The sequence below is a fragment of the Hyaena hyaena genome, unplaced genomic scaffold (assembly GCF_003009895.1).
Source record: "Hyaena hyaena isolate Hyena2069 unplaced genomic scaffold, ASM300989v1 scaffold_725, whole genome shotgun sequence".
Classification (NCBI taxonomy): domain Eukaryota; kingdom Metazoa; phylum Chordata; class Mammalia; order Carnivora; family Hyaenidae; genus Hyaena; species Hyaena hyaena.
In genome coordinates this window covers 90859-110838 of record NW_024081355.1, presented here as the reverse complement: position 1 = coordinate 110838, position 19980 = coordinate 90859, and the positions used below count along the sequence as shown (strand labels likewise).

Sequence of the window (19980 nt, the reverse complement as noted above, 5' to 3'; positions counted from 1 at the left end):
ACTTATTCTCCTTTCTGCCTCTTCAATCCGTGCATTGGAGGCCTCTAATTTATTATGTATCTCATTTTTCACATTTTTTAATTCTTCATGCCTATTTTTATTTTCCATTTTGTCTGTAGCCATAGTTTCTTTGATGTCCCCTATGCTTTTTTCAAGCCCAGCTATTAATTTTACCATTATTATTCTAAAATCGTGTTCAGTTATGCTGCTTATACCTGTTTTCAGCAGTTCATTAGCTGTCATTTCTTCTTGGAGTTTCTCTGGAGGAGAGCTCTTTCGTTTCGTCATTTTAGTTAGCTTTCCGGCTTTTGTTGGTTTTAAAGACCTTTTATGCTCTCTGTATCTATGAGCGCTGCTATATCCAAGAAGACTCTTTGACTGTCCAGGGCCTATCCTTTCAGAGAGTGTTATTTGAATGGTATCTCTTGGTCTCTCTTGTTGGGACCTTGGTTATTTTATTTTCCTACTCGTAGTGATATTTGGGACTCTCCACCTTGTGTACTCTGGCTTGTTTCTTGAGGTAGCCCTGGATAAGAAAATAGACAGACAAACACATAGGGAGCAGGAGCACACAAACGCACAGACTAATTCAACTAACATGCAAACCGAGAGGGAAAACAAAAAAGTTAAGAGAAAAGACAGAGGAGGGAGAGCGAATAATATAGAGTAAAAAATACATAAAAGGGTCAAAAAGAAGAAAAGAAAAGGAAAAAAAGAAGAAAACTGATGGACAAAGAATGGTTTAAAGCATATAACCGAATTCCCAGCTACAGTTAAATAGTCATGTGTATGCAGTACTGGCTGAAGAGCATAGAGAAAGAGAGAGAAGACAGGGTGGGGATGAGGCAAAATTGGAAATAGAATGAACAGTCTGGAGGGATAAGAAGCTTTTTTCAAAGAGCTAAAGGGTGGAATATAGTTGGATAGGGGTGAGAAGGACGCTGGTGTTATCCAGAGAGACTATATAGTCTAATTACTCCTGAGAGAAAGAGATGAAAATGTCGGTAAGTGTAGAATTTACATCTACAGAATGGACTAGTTGTGACTGTTTAAGCAAGCCGGTGACCAAAGTTAATCGGGTCAGTGTTCCGGAGAAAAAGGGTAAAAAAAAAAAGCGAGGAGGGCACCTCTCAGGCAGGGATGGGCGTGGCGGGATCCAATGCCTCAGGCTGGAGTTCTGCCTTGACGGTTGTGGGGAGGAGAGTGGCGGTGCTCCAGTCTCTTCTTGAACCAAGCGCTGCACCTTGCTTTTTTGGGTATGTAAACTCCCGTGCCAAGTGGGTCGTATTTACTGCTTTTCTGGAGTCCCCTCTATACGTGTTCCCTAATGGCCAGTCTGAACACCTTCTATGTCCTCCCTATGGCCATACATGCAAATAAACCTCTCTTTTGTATTTATTGAATAAGTAGATGATTTGGCTGTTCTGCCTGGAATTTAGAGTCATAACTACAGCCCATCTACTTACTTAGATTCTACACAGGGAATTTTTCCTTCACTTGAGCTGGAGTCCTTGTACGCAGATCTTGTTCTTGAACTCCATATCATGCTTTTCCTCGTCTTTTGACCCACCAGCTTAGGCTGACCTGTGTTTTGGCATTCAGAGCTACAGTTCTAACAGTGCATTTTCTCAGTACCAACCTATGTTCCCATTGAAACTGCTTTCCCAAAGGCTGTGCCTTCTGTCTTCCCCACAGCCTCTTGCTGTTCATAACTCCCCAAAAATTCTGCTTGACAGTGCCCATGTCTTGGTCCTAAAATCAAGTGCCACTGGAATATAAGAAAAGAAAAAAAAAAAAACCCTGCAGCTCCTTAAGGACAAATTTATGCCTCCAGGTCAACGGGAAGGCAGTAGGCTTGGATAATCTCACAGCATTTTACTGCAACAAAACTAGGGCAAAAACATCTGACAGTGTCAGATCTGGATGTCAAAAATGCAGACACCATTAATAATTTATGCTATTTCTGCTCACTGAGAAGCAATGATGTTTATTAGGAGACCTCAGAAATGTCATAAAGGAGGTGTGCAAATTGTATCAAATCTGGGCATAACCAACAGGCATACCAAATAGAAATATTGAATTGGCATTCAACTTTTGCAACCCAGGTGGATTTTTTGTGTGTGCTTGAACCTGAAAAAAAAGTCTCTCTCTTTTTAAAAACTCATACAATTACCAGTAGATTTTGTAAAGAACCATTCCCTTTGCTTGGCACCCAAAACACAAGTGCTGAGGCAGTTTGACATATCCCAATGCATCACAGTTAATGTCAAAGTGAACCTGTTTTGTTCAGAAGATCACGTGTTCCAGGAAGTTTCCAGCTTACAAGTAGGTTTTGTTTACAGAACACCATTTTAAGATTTGTGAGTAAGGTACACAAAAATTAGCTGACATGGGATCATATTCCTAAATGTAAGAGCTAAAACCATACAGCATTTAGGAAAAAACCCCAAAGGGGTAAGTCTTTTACCTGGAGTTAGGCACTAGTTTTATAGATGTGACACCAAAAGTACATGCAACAAAAGAACAAATAGATACTTTGAGATATTGGACTTCATTAAATTAAAACATTTTGTGTTCCGAAGGACGTCAACAAGGGGCACCTGGGTGGCTTAGTCAGTTAAGTGTCTGGACCTACTTGGGATTCTCTCTCTCTCCCTCTTTCTCTGCCCCTCACCTGCTCATGTTCTCTCTCTCTCAAAAGTAAATAAATAAATAAACTTTTAAAAAAAGAACATCATCAAGAATGTAAAAGACAATTCACAGAATGGGAGAAAATATTTGCAAACATGTATCTAATAAGGAACTTGTATCTAGAATATATAAAGAACTCTTACAACTCACCAATAAAAAGTCAAATAACTCTATTAAAAAATGAGCAAAGTTTCTGAGTAGACTGTCCAAAAGAAGAGATTGCAAATGGCCAATAGCACATGTAAAAATGCTCCATCTTTAGCCATCAGAGAAATGCAAAACAAAACCACAATGAGATACCACAATGAGATACCACTCTTTACTCACCAGAATAGTTGTAATAAAAAAGAATGATAATAAGTGGGAGGAGCCAAGATGGGGGAACAGCATGGAAGTTTGTTTGTTTGTTTGTTTTGTGTCTCTCCTCCCTGAAATACAGCCTGATCAACACTAAACCGTCCTGCACACCTAGAAAACTGATTTGAGGAGTAACACAACAATCTGCACTACCTGAACCACAGAACTCAGCAGGTATGTGGCACCGAGAGGTGAACTGGGGGAGAGAGGCTGTATGGCTACATAATATTCCAGTGGTGTGTGTGTGTGTGTGTGTGTGTGTTTTTGTGTGTGTCTCACATCTTTATCCACTCATCTATTGATTAGGTTGCTCCAATATCACTGGCTATTGTAAACAGTGCTGCAATGAACATAGGGGTGTATATATCTCTTCAGATTGGTATTTTTGTTTTCTTTGGATAAATTGCCAGAAGTGAAATTGCTGTTATATGTTTTTTTTCTGTTTTTTTTTCACATCTTTATCCACTCATCTATTGATTAGGTTNTTTTTTTTTTTTAGGATCCTCCATAGTGTTTTCTATAGTGGCTGCACCAATTTATATTCCTACCAACAGTGTACAAGGGTGCCTTTTTCTCCACATCCTTACCAACACTTGTTATGTTTGTCTTTTTGATAATAGCCAATCAAACAGTTGTGAGACAATATTTTATTGTGGTTTTGATCTGCATTTCCCTGGTGACTAGTGATATTGAGCATCTTTTCCTGTACCTATTAGTCATCTATATACCTTCTTTGGAAAAATGTCTATTTAAGTTCTTTCCCAATTTTTTAATCAGGTTTTTTTACGTTAAGTTGTGGAAGTTCTTTATACATTATGTATATTAACCCCTTATTGAATGTGTTATTCACAGAAATCTTATACCTCAGTAGGTTTCCTTTTTGTTTTGTTGATGGCTTCCTTTATTATACAAAAGTTTTTACCTTTATGCAATCCCATTTATTTATTTTAGATTTTGTTACTGTTTCTTGAGTAGACCAGTCCAAAACTATTGCTAAGATCAATGTCAAAAAGCTTACATAAGCCTATATTTTCTTTACAAGTTTGATAGTTACAGGTCTTACACTCAAGTCTTTAATCCATTTTGAATTTATTTTTGTCTATGGTATAAAATAGTGGTCCAGGTACATTCTTTTGCATCTAACTGTCCAGTTTTCCCAACACCAGTTATTGAAGAGATTGCCTTTTCCTCTTTGTATATTCTTGCCTTCTTTGTCTTAGATTAATTGGCCATATATGCGTGGACTTTTTCTAAGTTCTGTTTTCAGATTCTATATTATTTATTTCTGCTCTAATCTTTATTATTTCCCTTCTTCTGGATATTGGCTTTATTTGCTGCTTCTTTATAGCTCCTTTAGTTGTAAGGTTAAGTTGTGTATTGGGGACCTTTATTAACTTCTTCAGGTAGACCTGAATTGCAATATATTTACCTCTTAGGACTGCCTTTGCTGCATCCCAAGGCGTCTGAACTGTCATGTTTTAATTTTCATTTGCTTCCATGTAGTTCCTAATTTCTTTTTTTTTAATTTTTTTAGTATAGTTTATTGTCAAATTGACTTCCATACAACACCCAGTGCTCATCCCAATAAGTGCCCTCCTCCATGCCCATCAACCCCCTTCCCCTCTCCCTCACCCCCATCAGCCCTCAGTTTGTTCTCAGTATTTAAGAGTCTCTTATGGTTTGCCTCCCTCCCTGTCTGTAATTTTTCCCCCTTCCCCTCCCCCATGGTCTTTTATTAAGTTTCTCTAGATCCACAGATGAGTGAATACATATGGTATCTGTCTTTCTCTGACTGACTTATTTCATTTAGCATAATACCTTTGAGTTCCATCTACGTTGCTACTGTCAGCACAGAATCCATTGAGGGGCTCGAACCCACAAACCATGAGATCATGACCTGAGCCAAAGTAGGGTGCTTAACCCACTGAGCCACCCAGGAACCCCTAGAGTGAAATTCTTAAAGTCTGTAGAAGAGAGTATGAAAGTAAATACAGTAGAAAGATCACATATAAATGGATAAGTAGACTGATAGAAAAATTTTACACTGTTGATGGGAATGCAAACTGGTGCAGCCTAATTTCTTTTTTAATTTCCTGGTTAACTCGTTCATATTTTAGTAGGATATTATTTAATCTCTATGTATTTAGGGTCTTTCCAAATTTTTTCTTGTGGTTGATCTCAAGTTTCATAACATTGTGACCTGAAAATATGCATGGTATGATCTGTCTTATTATACTTGTTGAGGGCTGCTTTGTGACCAAGTATGTAATCTATTCTGGAGAATGTTCCATGTGCACTAGAGAAGAATGTGTATTCTGCTGCTTTAGGATGAAATGTTCTGAATATATCTGTTAAGTCCATATGGTCCAATGTGTCATTCAGAGCCATTGTTTCCTTATTGATATTCTGCTTAAATGATCTGTCCATTGCTCTAAGTAGAGTATTAAAGTCTCCTACAATTATGGTGTTATTATCAATATGTTTGCTTATGTTTGTGATTAACTGATTTATGCATTTGGATTCACACGTTGGGGGCATAAATATTTATAATTGTTAGCTTTTATTGATGGATAGACCCTTTAATTAGGATATAATTCATCATTCTTCATCTCTTGTTACAGTCTTTGTTTCAAATTCTAGTTTGTCTGATATAAGTATGGCTGTTCTAGCTTTCTTTTGACGTCCATTAGGATGATAGATGGTTCTCTATCCCCTTACTTTCAGTCTGCAGGTGTCCTCAGGTCTAAAGTGAGTCTCTTGTAGGAAACATATAGATGGGTCTTGTTTTGTTTTGCTTTTTTTAAAAAAAATTATTCTGATACCCTATCTTTTGATTGGGTATTTTGTTTCTTTACATTCAGAGTATGATTGAAAGATATTAATTTAGTGCCATTGTGTTATCTGTAGATTTCATGTTTGTGGTGATGTCTCTGTTACATCCCTCCCTATCGTAGGTTGTCACATTAGGAATGGGATTCCCGTAGTTACTATGTCTCTGTCTCTCCAAATCTTCTCTGTGGGATTCCTATATCCCTTGCTGTGCAGAAGTTCAATTGGCATTTAATTCTTCTTCATTAGGAATTGCTTATATGTAGGTGTAGATTCCGCGTGTCTGTGGGAGAAGTGAGTCCAGGGTTTTGCTATACTGCCATCTTGGATCATCTCCTGAACTACATTTTTTAATTTTTTAAATAAAAAAGCATCCAGCCCAGAATTCTGTATCCCATGAAAGTATTCTTCTAGAATCAAGGTGGTATAATGATAATTTCAAGTAAAAGAAAACTAACAGAATATATTGCTAGAAGAGCTGCATTACTAGAAATACTAAGTAAGGTTCTTCATAATGAAGGGAAGTTATACATATGGAATCTTGATTCTTCAAGAAATAATGAAGAGCATCAGAAATGGTAAAGTCTGAAAGTTCTTCGTTGAAAACAAGAACTAGGAACTACTTAATATCAAGCAGAATACCATGCACCAGATATCTATCCCAAGGGAGCATAACACTATGCACAGGTTACTGGTAACACTTCATCCTGCTCCATCTTGGTATTGAAGTATTCCTGTTGCATCAAGGAAAATACAAGTAAGCCAAGCACTGGATGGAGCAATACTTAACATATAAAAGAGAAAGAGCAAGAGCAACATTAGTAGGGGGTATTAATCCTTCATGACCAATGGATCTTTCCCAACAAGTTACACAGGGCAATTTACCTACATGTATCCCTCTCAATGCTTCTGGAAGGACCTCTTTCTCTCCACATAGAGCCGAAAATACTGAAAGCTGGGGGGATGTCTGAAGGCCATTATGATATACACTTAAGGGGTGCCTAGATGGCTCAGTGAGTCATCAACTTTAGCTCAGGTCATGATCTCACAGTTCATGAGTTCAAGCCCCTTGTCAATCTCTGTGCTGACAGCTCAGAGCCTAGAGCCTGCTTCAGATTCTGTGTCTTCCTCTTTCTCTGATACTCCCCCACTCATGCTCTGTATCTCTTTCTCTCTCTCTCAAAAATAAATAAAATATTTTTAAAAATTTAAAGATACACACTTAAGCTTAATAAAAGAGCACACACTGAGTTTGAAATAGGGAAAAATACTCACACATAAAGTGATAAGCCCAGCTCAGGCTGTATAGGCTCTTTACATCTTGGTAAGGAGGCCCTGTTCCAGGCCTAAGACCCATTCTTATGTGACTGAGTGAGAATAAAAGACAGCATGCATGAAAATGCCTCTCTCAATAGTTAACTTCTTAAAAAAATGTGTTACTCAGCTGTTTAATGTTTTTATCATTGTTATCAATGAGTCTAATTATTACATTCATTTGGATCTAAAGAGATTACCACTAGGGTGCCTGGCTGGCACAGTCCGTGTGTGCAACTCTTGACCTGAGGCTTGTAAATTCAAGCCCCACCTTGGGTGTAGGTGTTACTTAAACATAAAAATCTTTTTTAAAAAAGAGAGAGATTACCACACCCTGGGGGTGATACACCATAGTAAGATTTAGAAAAGGTGAGAGTAGGTCTTCTATATCAGTCAGGATTCAGTCAGGAAAAGAGAAGACACTCTAGATATTTGAAATAGAAAAACACTTAACATGGAGAATTCATTTCTATGAATTTGGAAACATTTAAGGAGCACACATGGAAGGAAGATGAAACCTCCCAGGGATCAGAGCTCACAAAATGTAATAAGCTACCATCCATCCTGGAGCTCATCTGATCCCATGTTTGCCTGTAGTTAATACCACTACTGCAAGAAACTATCCTAGTCTGTCGTCACGATCATTGCCAGAGTCAGAAGAAAATGTTTTTACTTTCTCCCTGCTTCATAGTTTGTCATTTGTGTTTTCACTGGCTGAACCTAACACAGAACTCCAGTAGTAAGGGAGTCTTAGAAACTCCATTCCCATACAAATCAAAACCACACTGAGATACCACCTCACGCCAGTCAGAGTGGCTAAAATGAGCAAATCAGAGAACTCTAGATGCTGGCAAGGATGTGGAGAAACGGGCACCCTCCTACACTGTTGGTGGAAATGTAAACTGGTACAGCCCCTCTGGAACACAGTGTGGAGGTTCCTCAGGAAACTAACAATAGAACTCCCCTAGGACCCAGCAATAACACTGCTAGGAATTTACCCAAGGGATACAGAAATGCTGATGCGTAGGAGCACATGGACCCCAATGTTCATAGCAGCACTCTCCACAATAGCTAAAACATGGAAAGAGCCTAAGTGTCCATCAACGGACGAATGGATCAAGAAGATGTGGTTTATCTATACAATGGCATACTACTACAAGGCAATGAGAAAGAATGAAATCTGGCCATGTGTAGCAAACATGGATGGACCTTGAGGATGTTATGCTGAGCGAAATAAGTCAGACAGAAAAGGACAAATATCATATGTTTGCACGTATAGGAGGATTGGGAGGAACTTAACAGAGGACCATGGGGGAGAAGAAGGGGAGAAATGGTGGGGGAAAGGGAGAGAGGCAAACTTTGAGAGACTCTTGAATGCTGAGAACAAACTGAGGACTCATGGATGTGGGGGGGTAGCGGGGAGATGGGCATGGAGGAGGGCACTTGTGGGGATGAGCACTGGGTGTTATATGGAAACCAACTTGACAATAAACTATTTGTAAAAAAATAATAAAATAAAATAATTTTATTTCCAAAAAAAAAAAAAAAGAAACTCCATTTCCAGATTTTTAGCCTTTGTGATTCAGAAGACAACATAGATTGGTGAGGATGATGCTGGATGTCAAGGCACATACCTGGCATAGTTTACGCCTTTGGCAAGTCATCCACACGCACTCTTAAACTCCAATTTAAACTTCTAAACAATAATATAATGTTTCTGCCTAACATGAAGCAATAGTCCTTAACACAAAGACACACTCCCCTTCCTCTCAGACTACACTGTCCCAAAGACTCACCAGTCATATCCTTCTCTAGGTGAGTTTCGTTTGTAGTTTAGTCCCAATTCATCGCAGATATCCTATAACTAAAGGCTAAATAATCAAGTTAACTCTCCACCAATACTCTTTACAAAAATAGCAAGAAAAAAAAAAGGGAGAAAATACCTACTTATATATACTCATTCAGAGAGCAAAAGAGAGAGGAATTTTTTCAGTTCTATAATTTTTATATTTTTTTATTTTATAGTTTATTGTCAAGTTGGTTTCCCAGTGCTCATCCCAACAAGTGCCCTCCTCCATGCCCATCACCCCTCTTCCCCTCTCCCCCACCCCCATCAGCACTCAGTTTGTTCTCAATATTCAAGAGTCTCTCATGGTTTGTCTCCCTCCCTCTCCCCAACTATAAAAAAGAAAGGAATTAAGCATGGCCGCTGTGGTTCTCATGTATGTTATGTCCTGTCAACGGCTTCGGATAGCATCCCTGTGTGCCACGGTCACTTCAGGCACTGCTGGATCTGCTGGATCCTCCGGATCTGCTGGATCCTCCGGATCTGCTGGATCACAGAGCCCAAGAGGCAGAGCAGCGTGCATAACAGCCTGGACAATTGCAGAGCCTTCTCTTCTTTAGGGCCCCACTCAAAATTAGTAGCTTTTCAGATCAATTGGTCAATGCTTACACAGAGCAACACATCCAAATGAGAAATATATTGCCACTGTAATCCAAAAAAGTATACTAGACTTTGTCTCTCTCTCTCCTCTCTCTCTCTCTCAGCTGGAGGAGGGGCAAGATACAATTTATCCTTCATCTTATGAGATGGCTTACACCACTAGACCCCTAGAAATTTCGCTGAGATAAAAGGCCTCTGACTGTTTATTGGATTTATTTCCCCATCTCTGACACACAAATGTCTTACCAATAAGTCTAGAGTAGTTTCTTCTTGCTCATTAAGTCCAATCTGCATAATGCCATCAATGTAATGGACCAGGGTATTTTGTGGAAGGCAAAGGCAATCAGGATTCTTGCAAAGTAAATTATGACACAGTGCTAGATAGTTTATATACCTCTGGGTAGGACAGTGAAGGTGTATTGCTGGCCTTGCCTGATAAAAGAAACCTGCTTCTGATGGTCTTTACTAATAGATAACTGTATTTTAAAAAAGCATTTGTCAGGTCAATAGCAGCATACCAGGTTTTACCAGGGGATGGGTTAATTTGTTCAAGCAAGGAAACTACATCTGGTACAACAGCTGCAATTAGAATTGCCACCTGGAAGAGCTTATGATAATCCACTGTCATTCTCCAAGATCCATCTGTCTTCTACACAGGCCAAATAGGCAAGTTAAATGGGGGTGTGGTGGGAATTACCATTCCTGCATTTTTCGAGCCCTTAATGATAGCACTAATCCATGCAATCCATCTAGGAATGTTAAATTGCTTTTGTTTTGCTATTTTTTCTGCACAGAGGCAGTTCCGGTGGCTTCCTTGGTCTTTCCCACCATAATAGCCCTTACTTCACAGGTTAGGTAACCAATGTGAGAATTCTGACAGATGTTGTCTATTTCTACTCCAACTGTGCATTCCAGAACTGGGTAAATAAACAGAGGGTGGGCATGGGAACCCACTGGATCCACTGTGAGACAGACCTGAGCTAAAGCCACATTGATCATCTGACCCCCATAAGTTCCTACTCTGACAGGTGGACCACAGTGACGGGCCTCCGGAAATTAGTATCAGTCCAGAGCCAGAGTCTAGTGATCTCTGAAAGGGCAGATTATTTCCTTTCCTCCAATGTACAGTTACCTTAGTGAAATTCCACAGTTCTCTTTGGTGGAAGACTGTAAGAAAGGTTAACAATATAAATTACCAGGCTTCTTCCTCAAGGAAAATTAGACTTCCCTTTATTCAAGGGATTCTGAATCTATAAAGTGGCTCAGGTCTGGGAACTGATTGAGGGGCTGTGACTCTGATTTTTGTGTTCACTTGACCAAGAAATTTTCTGCTTATATAGATCAAGTAACAGTTTAATAGGCTTCCTTTCTATTTCACTTCTAGGAACATCATGCTCAACTAGCCAAGAGCATAAGTCTGTGCAAGTTAAACTATTCTCATTGCTGCTTTGTGTCTTCTCTCCATTACCATGCACCTTGCCTTTGGTGGTTGAGTGCTGCCACTTGTCTCCTGGGACCCAATTATTCCCATTGCATTCAAGCTTCCCAACACAGTGACACAGTTCCTCCTGTGAAGTGTGGCCTGCAACGAAGAGCAACCCCAGAGGTCTTCAAGGGGGCTGAGGCTTCCCTCACAAATGTCTTTCTCACAGTCATGGTGAAAGGTATATCTTGGACCCTTCTAGGGTGAGTAAGCTGGTTTTAACGTTCCCATTTCCATAAACCCTCAAATCCCTTTCCCTACATCAAACCAAGGCAGGTCTTGCATTTCTAACTCACATACCATAGGCCACCTTTTGATTTATGTTTTAAGCAAGTGGCCAGTTATAGCTCTTTCTGATTCCTGAAGCCACAACATTAAAAGCAGAATCTTTGCTTATTGAGCCCATGTCAATAAATTTGGCCTGATCCACTATTATCCCTCATATGTAGTTTCTGTTACCATATACATTCCCCAGATTTCTGTCTGTATAAGTTAGAAAGCTCAAGTCATTCTTTTATTTAAAAATGTTTTAATGTTTATTTTTGAGAGGGAGAGAGAGAGAAACAAAGCATGAGCAGGAGGAGGGCAGAGAGACAGAGAGGGACACACAGAATCTGAACCAGGCTCCAGGCTCCAAGATGTCAGCACAGAGTGCTAGGTGGGGCTCAAACTCATGAGCCTGTGAGATCATGACCTGAGCCAAAGTAGGACACTTAACTGACTGAGTCACCCAGGCACCCCTCAAGTCATTTTTTCAGAATGTAGCACATCTCCACATGAGTCTCACTTTGTACCTTATCTCCAGAGTCCTGTTGGGACTTGAGTCTAGCTATAGATCTAGAAGCAAAGAAGGGTGGTGGGGGTAAATCCTGAGGAAAATCTGCATTGTCTTAAGACTGGCAGGCTGGAGATTCAAGAAAAGCTGATGTTTCCATTTGAAAGTAGGGAAAAAACATACAAACAAACTAATGTCCCAGTTCAGAGATTCTCTGACAGGAAGAATTGTTTCTTACTCAGGGGAGGTCAACCTTTTTATTCTATTAACTGACAGAAAACTGATTAGATGATGTCAATTGATCACCCAAACTGCTTTACTCAGTCTACTGATTTAAATGCTAATCTCACCCAAAAGCACCCTCATAGAAACACCCAGGGGAATGTTTGACCAAATATTTAGGCACTCCACACCCCAATCAAGTTGATACATAAAATTAACCATCACAACAGGCTAAATATTTAAATTAATCACTCATTAACACTCTTTATAAAGAATAACAAGAAAAAGAAAAGGGGGAAATAGCTATTCAGTGTATACACATATATAAAGCAAAAAAAAAAAAAAAAGTAATGATGCATGGTTGCTATAGCCCTCATATCTGTTGCATGATGAGACCATTCTTTTCTTCTTAAGTGTATTTATTTTTTTTGAAAGAGCAGGAACTGAGGAGGAGCAGAGAGAGTGAGGGAGAGAATCCGAAGCAGGCTCCTCACTGTCAGCACAGAGCCCCACCTGGCAGCTCAAACTCACACACCAGTGAGATCATGACCTGAGCTGAAATCAAGTGTCTGATGCTTAACTGGTTAAGCCACCCATGTGCCCCATGATGAGACCATTCTTTGCTCTCTTTCCATGCAGAATTATTGCCTCAGTTAAAGATGTGATGGAAACCTCTAATTCTAAGAATTATGAGCCCTTACATTTCTCTCTTTTTTGGTTTACTGCAGTCTTCCGTGAATTTATACTATTAGTAATACTATTCCTAAAAGTCACCTTTAGTGTATCCTCTTAGTTTCAGACTTAATAATTCACTCCACCATTATTTACTAAAACTATTTCTCTGAGATAATAAATGTCTTCTATGAACTAACAATAGAACTCCCCTATGACCCAGCAATAGCACTGCTAGGAATTTACCCAAGAGATATAGAAATGCTGAGGCATAGGAGCACATGTACCCCAATGTTCATAGCAGCACTCTCCACAATAGCTAAAACATGGAAAGAGCCTAAGTGTCCATCAACAGAAGAATGGATCAAGAAGATGTGGTTTATCTATACCATGGAATACTACATGGCAATGAGAAACAATGAAATCTGGCCATGTGTAGCAACATGGATGGACCTTGAGGGTGTTATGCTGAGTGAAATAAGTCAGGCAGAGAAGGACAAATATCATATGTTTGCATGTATAGGAGGATTAGGAGGAACTTAACTGAGGAACAAGGGGGAGAAGAAGGGGGGAAATGGTGGGGGAAAGGGAGAGAGGCAAACCATGAGAGACTCTTGAATGCTGACAAAAACTGAGGACTGATGGATATGGGGGGGGAGGGGGGATGGGCATGGAGGAGGGCACTTGTGGGGATGAGCACTGGGTATTATGTGGAAACCAATTTGACAATAAACTATTTGTAAAAAAAAATAATAATAATAAATAAAAAATAACAAAAAAAGAATAAATGTCTTCTATGGACACGTAATATCCCCTGCTGAATGCTGGCCAGCATCTCTTCCTCTAGGGATTTATACAGATGCAAGATATGACATAAAGTTTATTACTCACATGGTAAACACCAAGAGGATCTCCAGAGAAGTTCATTCTTGAGTGAAAAAAGAGTGAAGCTTTGGCTTTGGCTTTTAATGTGTCTAGGAGGTGAGGGCAGGTTGGGTTTCCATGATTTAAACTTACCACTGGTGCCATGAATCTGGCTTCATTGGTTTGTTTAAATGAAGGGACAAGGGGAACGTGAAAGAATGGGACCTGGAAACTTTCAGCAGTCATACATGAAAAATAAAATGGAACCTTTCTTTTTATTACAATAGAGAATACTTACCCTAAGCAATATGGCAGCTTTCTACTTTCACTATTGGTTCAGTTACTTCTAGAGCCCCAAATGACAGTAGAAACCTCAACTTCTAGATCAATGATTCATTGATCTAGAACATTGCTGTGTTCCCTAATAGCATTCTTCCTTTGGTAATTTGGACAACTACACCAGAATTGCCCAGAAAAAGAAGACATCCAGATGGCTAACAGGCACATGAAAAGATGCTCAACATTACTCATCATCAGGGAAATACAAATCAAAACCACGATTAGATATCACCTCACATATGTCAGAATAGCTAAAATTAAGAATACAGGAAACAACAGATGTTGGCAATGATGAGAAGAAAGGGGAACCCTCTTACACTGTTGGTGGGAATGCAAACTGGTATACCACTATGGAAAGCAGTATGGAGGTTTCTCAAAAAATTAAAAATAGAATTACCTAAGTCCCAGCTACTGCACTATTAGGTATTTACCCAAAGAATATAAAAGTACTGATTCAAAGGGATACATGCACCCTGATGTTTATAGGAGCATCAACAATAGCCAAATTATGGAAAGAGTCCAAATGTCCCTCAGCTGGTGAACGGATAAAGAGCAGGTGGTACATATACAATGGAATATTACTCAGCCATCAAAAAAATGAAATCTTGCCATTTGCAATGACATGGATGGAGCTAAGCAAAATAAGTCAGTCAGAGAAAGACAAATACCATATGATCTCACTCATGTGTGGAATTTAAGAAACAAAACAGATGAACATAGGGAAAGAAGAGAGGGAGACAAACCATAAGATAGACTCTTAACTGTAGAGAACAAACTGAGGGTTGCTAGAAGGGACGTGGGTGGGGGAATGGCTAAATTGGTGTTGGGTAGTAGGGAGGGCACTTGTGATGAGCACTGGGCATTATATGTAAGTGATGAATCACTAACTTCTACTCCTGAAACCAGTATTACACTATATGTTAACTAACTAGAATTTAAATTAAAACCTGAAACAGGATGAGGAAAAAAGATCTCTGCCTTCCATGATGGAGTTCGTCCAAGGTAATCTCTTCCTATTGGGAATAGTGCCATATCAAGGGCTCTGAGTTGGCTTCTACTGATGGTAAATTGAACGCTCAGCATTGGTGGTAGTCAGATAAGACTTGATGAAGGGAAAGTCAATATTGTTGAGCTCATGGATTTTATCTGTCCTTGCCAACATGACTACTTTGTATATGAGTCTACTGAGCAAGCACTTGGGTAGGTTGAGAAAGGCTGACTGACCTCTACTGAGCATGTCATCCTCTCCATATGATTAGCGAGAGAAAAGTTCCCTATAATAAGTGTCTTTTAATGATTTTTACCATAAAATGCATATGTCTTCAGGGTTTGCCCCATTCTGAGGGGTTTATTCATATACCTCTGCCTCAGATCCTCTTTTTTTTTTTTTTTTAAGTAGGCTCCATGCCCAACATGGGGCTTGTACTCACAACCATGAGATTAAGAGTCATGTGCTCTACAGACTGGATCAGTCAGGCACCCCTCCTCAGATGCTCGTTAAGCAATATTTTAACTTTCTTTCTTCTAAGTTCCTGACCATCAATTTAAATCATTGGCTATTGTGAATTGGTATCACTTCATATTTCTGGTCAGCTCTCTTTCTAGACAGAAGAGACAACCAGATTTATGACTCAAAATTCTACCCATTGAGAGGATTACTTTCCCTCAGTTTCCTTCAGAGCCTCTCCTGAGTGGGGCTATAATGCTGTATCAGTTTACCATGTCTGGTACCAGAGTATCTTGTGGAACTATCTGTAAAGCAGTTTCTAATTTTTTCTTCTTCTGTAAACCAACCTTTGAGAACTTCCTGTGAGGCCATTCATTTGTATTGAGGGCAGTGCCAGTACAATAAAGTAAGCTGTTTGGAAGTTTGAACCACTTGCTCATGTCACTAATTTGGGCCTTCAGGACTATTTGGAAGCTGACATTGTATATACCATTTCCACTTGATGATGAGGTGCTATCTTATTTACCCACATTTGTAGTTTGGCAGGTCAGAGAACACACAGTTCATATAAATAGCTTAGGTCACGTTGTTACTTTGTATTCTATGGCCAGATATTCAGTCTCTTCGGGGACCCATTAGCAGCCAGGAGCTATTTCTCAAAAGGAAAAGCATTATCAGAAGAGGACTGGCTTTGCTCCAAATTCTAGGTGATTGGCAGTGTGATTCTCCTATTAGTGCTTCAGGGACTTTGAATGGCAGCCCATATGCCACAGATGCTTCAAACCTCATTAGATCTGTTGGTTCAGAAGGTCTGAGAGCTGGCTGAGGGTGGCTCTCCATTGTGATGATTCAAGTAATGATTCTAGCTACTGGACTTAGGGTTTTTCATTTTAGTAAAATGAAGCCTGTTCATTTCAGATCTAGCCTGTTCATTTCAGATCTAGAGATAATGTGATCATTTAGCCATTGCCAAAGATCTCTACAGATTAAAATATTCCAATTTCTTCACTACCACTTCAGAATCCCAGCATCCCCATTGAAATAAGGGAGTCCATTTCAATGATGCCCTCTCCTAGTGTCCTTCCCAGGCTGCAGAGGACAGCCACTACAAGCTTTACAAGGATGCTGGTGCTTCCTTTATCAGTGCATTTTGCATGGGATTTTGCTTCCTCCTTGAATACTTTGTGGATCTAGGGTAAGAGGGTCATGTAAAATAAATCCATTCCAACATTTTTATTTCCCTGAAGATTTGGATTCCATGTTTTACATTATGTCAGAAATATCCTGGCATCTGAATTTTATTGAATGGAGTCCATTACTGGGTGTAGGTTTCAGTTAACCAACGAGAGAAACAGTTGGAGCCCCTCTCATCTGTTCAAGATAACACATTTGAACCCAAAATTTCGGGTAAATGAGTCCATATGAATATATTCAGAATTACCAGCAATATGTTCTGTCCTCTTTGGTATAGCACCCTAAGACTCCATTGTCATACATATTCTCAAGGCTTTTACCAACAAAAAAACTGGTAAAATCTTGAAATTTTATTTTGGTGTGAGCATTATAATCTCCTCGGTTATACCTTGTGCAGTTAGCCTGAGGTATTCTGGGACCGGACCTCAATTAAGAGTGTAGAGGAAATGAAGATGGTGGGTGAGCATCTTAAAGACAATTAGCATTACTTGTAAGACAATTGTCTCAGGTGAGGTAGTTATAGGGTTTCACCTAAGGGACAATTAGTCTCCTCAGATAGGGGAGGAGGGGCTACTTCTGATGGGAGGGAAGGTTAAAGGAGATTTAGGGATTCAAGGTTCTAAGATTTGTCCAAATCCGCTGTATTTTCCCATCTTATTAATCATAGTCTCACTCATTCCCAAGTCGATGTCCCAACTGGTACATAAGAGACCTGGAGAAATTATGGATTTACAATTTACTTTGTAATTATGCAACTGATAAAATCAGATTTTTGCTTTGAATTACACTTTATCAGTGTAGAGAGATATAAGATTTTTTGGTGTTTGACCTTGCCTTGAGTGAGGAATTTAAATACCAGAGACTGTCATTTTCTTCCTTATAAACCTTCCATTGCAATCAGTAATAGCAGTCAGTAAATTTTTTGTAGTCTTCATTCCCACCACAAAGGTCAACTGTAGCAGTAATTTGGTATTTCAAAGCCTGGTTTCCAATAGACATTTTATTTCAGACTGTGTCTGTTGATAATTTTAAGCAGCTTTTTTGTCATTGCATGTCATGAATGATCAGATTCCCCATTTCCATTGGCTAGGATGCCATCAAATTATTTAAACTCCATCAGATGAGATATTCAATCCAGACTTCTACCTTTGAGAGTCAGTTTCCTAGAACAACTCCTGATATAAAATGCTGCAGCAATTAGTGTTCATGGAGGGAATAAAAGACTAATCTAGATATTTCAACCTAGAGGAATTTAACACAGGAAATAAGTGATAAAAGTGTTGGAAAAACTGGAAGATTGGGAAAAGGGGAAAGCATGTTATATTGCCCTCTTTATGGAAGGCTCTCACCCTCCCTATAGAGAAATCCTTATTTCATAGTTGTGTGACCTTATGTTTCAAGAACAGCAGGAGACTGTAAACATCAGCTAATGCCACCCAGGAGTCTCTTTCTGCCACTGTAGTGCTCATCTGTCACTGCTACCAGATCCAGAAGAAGACAATTTCTTCTATATTCCTTTCTTAATCTCTTGTGTATGACTCTCACATTGGCAGAGTTTAATTTTTTAAAAATGTTTATTTATTTATTTATGAAAGAGGGAGGGAGACACACACACACACACACACACACACACACACACACAGAGAGAGAGAGAGAGAGAGAGAGAGAGAGAGAAGTGGGAGAGAGCACAGAATCTGAAGCAGATTCCAGACTCTGAGCTGTCTGTCTGAAGCCCAACACAGGGCTTGAACCCACAACCGTTGAGATCATGACCTAAGCCAAAGTCACACTTAGCTGAGCCACCCAGGCACTCACATTGGCAAAATTTTAAATGGAAACCTGCTGATAGGGTTTCTAGGATTTCAGCCCCTATGATGTGGGGAGAACTTAGAAGGATTGAGATGGTGCTGAGAATCAATACAAAATATCTGACACATCATGACTTTGCAAGGTGGAAACAATGTACTTGTGGTATGTAGGAATTGAAGATCTGGATACAGATTTGAAAACTATGCATGTTACAAATATCTTGGAAATTTTTCATACCTGAGTGAAGACTATTGATCTAGACACTAATATTACCAGAGATCACATACCCTCCAGTCAGCTTCCTCAGGGCACCCTTGACCTCCTTGTTTCTCAGACTGTATATGATGGGGTTCAACATGGGGGTGATGACACAGAAGAGCACGGAAACCAGAATATCCATGTCTAGGGAGTAACCTTCTCTGGGTCTGTCATAATTGAAGTTGGCTGTTCCATAAAAGACCACCACCACAGTGAGGTGGGATGCACAGGTAGAGAAGGCCTTGCTCCTGCCTTGAGCAGAGGGAATCCTAAGGATGGAAGAGATGATGAGGATGTAGGACACCCCAGTGAACAGGCAGGGGCTCAGGCCGATGGTGGCACTTGCCACATGGAGCACAGACTCATTGAGAGAGGTGTCTGAACAGGAGAGCTTCAGGAGCAGAGGAATGTCACAGAGAAAGTGGCTGATTTGGTTGGGCCCACAGAGAGTGAGTGTGGCTGCCAGCACCGTGTGTGTCACAGAATTCACCAGCCCACACAGCCAGGACCCAGTCACCAAAAAAACACAGACCTTCACATGCATGAGGACTGGATATTGAAGAGGGTGGCAAATGGCTACATAGCGATCATAAGCCATGGTGGCCAATAAGACACATTCAGTGCCAGCACATGTCACGAGGAAAAAAATCTGGGAAAGGCAGCCCTCATACGAGATGGTCTTCTTCTCCCGGAAGAAGTTCACCAGCATGACCGGGATGGTGGTGGATGTATAGCAGATGTCCAAGAAACTCAGGTTACTGAGGAAATAATACATTGGAGTGTGGAGAGCAGGACTGATTCTAGTGGCTGTTATTATGAGCATGTTCCCCAGGAGTGTTGTCAGGTAAATGAGCAAGAAAAGCAGGAAGAACAAGCCCTGTAGTTTGGGGTGGTTGGAAAATCCCAAGAAGATGAATTCAGTGACATCTGTCTGATTGTTCATTTCAAGTGGTGTCATAGCTACAAAACAATGAGAAAAATTAAAGCCTCATAAGAATGTACAAACAGCACCCCAAATTGGCACATTAACTTGTAAGGCCATGTCAAACGATGTTGGAGATAGAATGGTCTGGACTGTGGAGGGAGGCATACAGGAAGACCTGTTGGGAGACCACAACTTTTCATTCCACAAATCCAGCCGTCTCAGGCCCAGGGACCTCCTACACAGTCTTGTGTGGCTTCTGGTGCATGAAAATAAGCAGAGACATGGTCAAAACCTACAATAAACTGATAATCCCTGTGTTCAAGTGAGTTCATCTCTCTCTGGCTTTGCAAAATCT

The 19980-nt window shown here is 39.9% G+C and overlaps 1 protein-coding gene across 1 annotated transcript; it reads right to left on the bottom strand.

Annotated features, from left to right (window-relative positions):
- Window positions 1-9463: 9463 nt before the first annotated feature.
- On the bottom strand, window positions 9464-19658 carry LOC120220720 (olfactory receptor 5V1-like). Its single transcript, XM_039217886.1, has 3 exons — window positions 18716-19658; window positions 11106-11219; window positions 9464-9618 (listed from the first exon to the last, which is right to left on the bottom strand). Exons 1-3 carry the CDS (start codon window positions 19656-19658, stop codon window positions 9464-9466), a joined length of 1212 nt encoding a protein of 403 aa, XP_039073817.1.
- Between the last annotated feature and the right edge of the window lie 322 nt (window positions 19659-19980).